This window comes from Sinocyclocheilus rhinocerous, unplaced genomic scaffold (assembly GCF_001515625.1).
Source record: "Sinocyclocheilus rhinocerous isolate Xijiao unplaced genomic scaffold, SAMN03320098_v1.1 scaffold776, whole genome shotgun sequence".
NCBI classification, from domain to species: domain Eukaryota; kingdom Metazoa; phylum Chordata; class Actinopteri; order Cypriniformes; family Cyprinidae; genus Sinocyclocheilus; species Sinocyclocheilus rhinocerous.
The window spans coordinates 437,704-443,617 of record NW_015647486.1 but is presented as its reverse complement, the minus strand read 5'-3'; the positions used below and the strand labels follow the sequence as shown (position 1 = coordinate 443,617).

Here is a 5,914-nt window from a genome sequence, read left to right as displayed (position 1 = left end):
TCCGCCCTCTGTTTTTTTTATTGTTTGTTTTAATCCCAATAAATCCAAACCTCTTTCTCATATCAAGCTGTTCACAGATTCTTGGCAGAATGACGTAGTTCTGCACAGGCCCCTCCCACGATTACTGATTGACAGTGGCATCACTCTTTGGTTTCAACACCGACCCGCCATGAGTGAGCTGTATACAGTCTGCCATTGTTTCGACGCTGGAGCGGATGTAGACAAGAATGTCTCCTAAACGATTGACGTGTTTTGTTGTTGGAAATAATAATCAGTGTTGGGCATAACAAATAAATTGATTATTAAAACTACAAAAGCAGTTCAATCAAGAGCAGCAAGTGATATAACAGATTATGTTTGCGTGAATACTTAAATATATTTAGCCTACTGCAAATCGGTGTCGTCTTTATGCAGGCACTTCACTTCGGATGTCAGTCACCCTCATATTTTTCCAAACATGTATGACTTACGTTCTTATGTGAGAAATGGGGGGGGGGGAAGGGGGGGAATCCTGTAAAACAAATATTCAATTGGCTTTTTTGCTGCATTTTCCATAAAATGACCAGGGCTGCCAAACTTCAAAAAAATTGTTGTGTCACTCAAAAGTGGATACATATATATATTTTTTATTTTTTAGAAAATGACCGATTGTTTCACTAGATAAGACCCTTATTCCTCGGCTGGGATTGTGTAGAGCCCTTTGAAGCTGCATTGAAACTGCATTTCGGACTTTCAAATCGTTGGCCACCATTGAAGTCCACTATATGGACAAAAATCCTGGAATGTTTTCCTAAAAAAAATTTATTTCTTTGCGACTGAAAAGTCATGAACATATTGGATGACATGGGGGTGAGTGAATTATCAGGAAATTTTTATTCTGGAAGTGAATTTATCCTTTAATATGAGTTGTTTACACCTACAGGACTTAACCATATTTTGGGTAAATATTTCTATCTAGAATTAAGCTAAATCTGACAAACCCTCCTTTTTGGGGACATCCTCTTTTGTAAAACGGTATTTAAAAAAGTAAATACATTTATTTATTTATAATTTAGGTTGTAGTATCTATAACCAGCACTTTATAAAACAATAGAAAGTCTATGCAATGTCCCATTCAGAAAGTGTGTGTTTGTGTGTGTGTGTCAGTAAGTAACAGACAAGTTACACAAAATAAAAATGTATTTTTTTATTAAATAAAATTTCCCTCCACCCACCTAATAACTTGAATAAATTAATAAGGATCAGTTTGAGGAGCTGACGGGAACTGTCTTTGTGATCTAGCAGCATAAGTTTACTTTAGTTTTCCTGTTTTGTGCACTAAATTTACTAAATATTCTCCACCTTTTTATACGTTATATTTGCTCCTTATGTTTTCTCCTCTGTTTTGTGCACTAAATTTGCTCCTCATTTTTTTATATTACATTTTTTTCAACTAAATTTGCTCCTCCTTTCTGTGCACTAGTTTTCTGTATTTGGTTTTGCACTACTTTTGCTCTTAGTAATTTGTTTCTAATTTTGCCCACCAAGTTTGCTGCTTTTTTTTTTTAACTAAGCTTGCTGCTCTGAAGACTCTGCTGAATGGTTTGTGCAGCTTTTCCTCACCGGGGCCAATTTGGGGCATCTGCTGAATGAATAAATGTAAAGATGAATAAATGTAAAGTTGAAGCTTGTGACAGCACTTCTTGGATTTTCAGAAGAGAGATTTCTGTCATCATCTGCCTTCCCTCCTAACTTATCTGATCCTACCTGTTACTACCTGATCCTGAGCTCCTCCTGACATTTGTCCCTGCTGAAACCATTCATGCTGTAGGATCTCCTCTACAGTTGCTCTCTCGGTTGGGTGATAAGCCAGGCAGCGGCTTATCAAATCCTGCAATTCTGTACAAGTTTTTCATGGTTAGCCATGTATGTTCTTTTATGTCCATGTTACATGCTAATGTTGTCAAGTATGAAAATAGCTTCTGAAATATGTAGCATGTATTATGCTTTGTGGGTTTAACAATGTTACTGTCACTGTGTTATTGGTAGTTAATTGTTCTCTCAGACCTGTGGATACTCTGACATTAAAACTCAGACTGCCATGCTTCATGTCTTCTAGACTGTTAAAGGGCTGACATCTGCACACCACTGAGTACATCATTACGCCCAGAGACCAGACGGTTGTTGGCCCTGCCTCGTATTTTAAATCCTTGTAGTATTCAGGTGGGCAGACTCCTCCTGTTCATGAAAGCAAGAGATATTCAGGTTAAGCAAACATTTTGCCTACAAAAGTCATCATCAACTCGACCAAATGTCCATTTTCACACATCTGTTCCTTGTTATTATTAAATCACTACACAGAAGTTTGACTTCTCATTAGGCCTTACTGCAACAGTAACACAAAACGTCAAACTCACCTGTAAAATCACCCAAGTAGCCTGAACTTTTGACGAGGTCACTGCAGCCAAAGTCTATCAGTTTGACTTGGTTAGTCTTTGTGTTGATCAGAAAGTTATTCAACTTAATGTCCCGGTGGAAGACGCCTCGGTCAAGACAGTGCTTGGCCCCGAGCACCGCTTGGTGCATCAGCCTACGTGTCTGTGATTCATCCAGTCGCTGCATATTGTTAACCATGAATTTGAGCAAGTCCTTGCAGGGTTGTGGATACTCCAGGATCAGGATGAACCGATCCTCCTCTTCAAACCATTCCAGCATGTGCACAATGTAGGGGCTTAATGGAGGTCGTTTCAGCAGCAGGTTTAGAGCCACTTCTGCAAACAGCGGCTCTGAACAGCCAGGCTACAGAAAAGAGAGTTCAGTAATTAAGAGTTTAATATCACATTTCACTTGTATCTGCAATATAATTTGTATTAAATTATAATTTGTATGTAGTTTGTATTTAAATGTATACATTAAGTTATGCCAACTTACTATTTCAATATACAGGTCTGTTTCACACTTGGGGATGAATTTGATGGCGACCTGCAAAAATAAATATATTAAATAAATAAATGAATAAAAACAATTAATACATTTATAAGTGCACTAGATGTTACAGATGGGTAAACTGATCATATTGAATCTGCAAATTAACATTAAATTATGTTTTATTAATAAAGTCCGGGAGGAGCACGTCAGATACCTAGCCTAATTAACACAAGAGGAGCGCACTCAAGTTAATCAACACCAAGAGGTATAAATACAGCAGACTTACCTCTATCCATCGACGGTTTATCAGCATCCCTCCACCGCCCCATCTCCTCACTTCGAGTTCTTACTACACTTATACGGGGGGAGTACTCTGGGTTCGGGCCATTCCCGAGCTCGGAGTCCTTCCCCGGACAGCACGCCGAATACGCATTACTACACTTCAGCTAATTATATGTAAGTGTGAACTCGTGAATTATATATATGTGACCCTGGACCACAAAACCAGTCATAAGAGTCAATTGTTTTTTAAAATTGAGATTTATACATCATCTATACACCATCTGAAAGAAATAAGCTTCCTGTTGATGTATGGTTTGTTAGGACAATATTTGGCCGAGATACAACTATTTGAAAATCTGGAATCTGAGGGTGCAAAAAAATCAAAAATATTGAGAAAACCACCTTTAAAGTTGTCCAAATTAAGTTCTTAGCAATGCATATTACTAATCAACAATTAAGTTTTGATATATTTATGCTGAGAAATTTACAAAATATCTTCATAGAACATGACCTTTTCTTAATATCCTAATGATTTTTGGCATAAAAAAAATTGATAATTTTGATAATTGATCATTTTGGGTCAAAATTGGGTTGGCTATTGCTACAAATATACCCATACGACTTATGATTTTGTGGTCCAGAGTCACATATTGTCATTATCACAAATATTTCAATTTAAATTGATTTTAAATATGTTTTGGTCCAAGCACTGATCTATATGGTCTATATACATTTGGTAAATAAAGTGGTAATTCTACCTGCTCGCGTAGAAATTTTGAAATCCCCTCATACACAGTGCCGAAGCCTCCTTCTCCAATCTCTTCTCCCACTTCATAAATCTCATCAAATGGAGCTGCAAAAATGTACAAAGAAAGCATGTTGTTAATATATTAGATTCACAGTTTTACATGAAGTCCAATATCAGTGCTTGAATAAATACACACATCCAGTTCACATCAGATACATGCACACTAAATATGGTCAATGTTTGAGACTAACACTGCATCCGAAATTGAATACAAAGTAAGTTCAAATTCAAATCTAGTACCCACTCAGACAGTATGAGATTTCGGATGCACCGTAAGTCAACGTGTAACAGCAGGATTCTTTCAATTCCTTTTAGGCAATCAGGAAAATAATACTACTTGGTCAACTAGATTTATCCTTTACGTTTGGAATACCGTATGAGGAATTAGACATGTATGTATAAACACAGACTGGATTAACTAGACACAGATGTGAAACAATCAGTGGAGGAACAAGAAAAGGTTAACAAGTGGACATAGACTCACCAGGAGTTGAATCAGTGAAACAGGCTGCTCTGAAACGGGTTTGATCTGCGATTTGTCTATGCTTGGAAGCACCTGGAAATTTTGGGGCTACTGGATCAAGAGCAGACGGGCCTGGAAGAGGATCAGCTGGATCCTGCAGACCCGCTGGCACAAGGCCAGATGGTCCTACGACAGGTGTCATCTTTGAAGCATCTGGATCTCGATCAGGGTCAGATGAACCAGACTGAGGATCTTCTGGAGGATCAGCTGGATCCTGCAGAGCCGTCAGCTCAAGGACGTTTGGATACGGCTGATGATCAGTGAGATCCTGTAGAGCCATCAGCTCAAAGACGGTTGGATCCGGCTGATGATCAGTGAGATCCTGTAGAGCCATCAGCTCAAAGACGTTTGGATCCGGCTGATGATCAGCTGAATCTGTGTCGGGCTGTGGACAAAGTGGAGCCACTTTGTTGTGCTTTTTCCGTTGTGTTGCTGCACGTTTTACAGCCCGCCATGTTCTTTTGAAGAATGCACAGATGTGTTTCTTCTTCGTGTTTGTTTGATTTTCTAAAAAAAAAAAAAACAGAAATGGAAGAGTTAAAAATTACCAACAGATATTAGAAGTCACATTTTGAGGCTAGACACAAAGAATAAACTTTCCAACTTACTGCAAATAATAGTTAAATAAACATACTTAAGACGGTCACTAGACACAAGTGTGAAAAACAGGACAGAATTAAAATGACAGTAGACCCACCTTCAGCTGGCTCAGGATCAGCTGGTTTTTCATCACAGTTCATCGGTGTGACACTGGACGGACGCGGCGGAGGATCAGTTTGATCCTGTAGGGTTGTTGGCTCAAGGCCGGACGGGCCTGGCTGTAGATCAGCTAGATGCCAATGTGCCGCTGGTTCGAGGCCGTATGGACCACACTGAGGATCAGCTGAATCTGTGTCGGACACAGGCTGATGAAGGGCCACTTTGCTGCCCTGACGTCGACACTGGTTGGTGCTTTTCACAGCATGCCATGTCTTTTTGAAGAATGCACAAAGGCTATTCTTGTGTTTTGATGGTTTTTCTGTAAATAAAATAAATAAAAAAATAAATATTTCTGGTTATTATGTTAACTTTATTTAAACTTAAAGGGGTCCTATTATGCTTTTTCACTTTTTCAACTTTAGTTAGTCTGTAATGTTGCTGTTTGAGCATAAAAAAGATCTGCAAAGTTACAAAGCTCAAAGTCCACTTCAAAAGGAGATATTTTATTTAACAGATCACTTTTCAAAAACTACAACGAACGACTCGTTTGGACTACAACACATATTTTCCGGGATTTGTAATATCACAAATATCGACGAATGGGACAAGATCTGGTTGAGCTGCACTAGAGAAGGCAACGAGTGTTATCACTATGTAGGAGACACACTAGCTTTCCCAAGGCAGACAAACTTAGA

General features: G+C 38.6%; 1 protein-coding gene across 1 annotated transcript in view; it reads right to left on the bottom strand.

Moving 5' to 3' along the window:
* Positions 1-1,343: 1,343 nt before the first annotated feature.
* The window catches only part of LOC107709221 (serine/threonine-protein kinase pim-2-like), a 6,568-nt gene continuing 1,997 nt past the window's right edge, over positions 1,344-5,914 (bottom strand). The window contains exons 2-9 of the mRNA XM_016513658.1: positions 5,218-5,538; positions 4,482-5,027; positions 3,948-4,042; positions 2,911-2,961; positions 2,397-2,778; positions 2,047-2,217; positions 1,747-1,878; positions 1,344-1,624 (exon numbers count right to left, since the gene is read on the bottom strand). Of these exons, the coding sequence (XP_016369144.1) occupies positions 1,599-1,624; positions 1,747-1,878; positions 2,047-2,217; positions 2,397-2,778; positions 2,911-2,961; positions 3,948-4,042; positions 4,482-5,027; positions 5,218-5,538 (1,724 nt within the window). The 3' untranslated portion in view covers positions 1,344-1,598. The remainder of the gene's footprint in view (positions 1,625-1,746; positions 1,879-2,046; positions 2,218-2,396; positions 2,779-2,910; positions 2,962-3,947; positions 4,043-4,481; positions 5,028-5,217; positions 5,539-5,914) is intronic.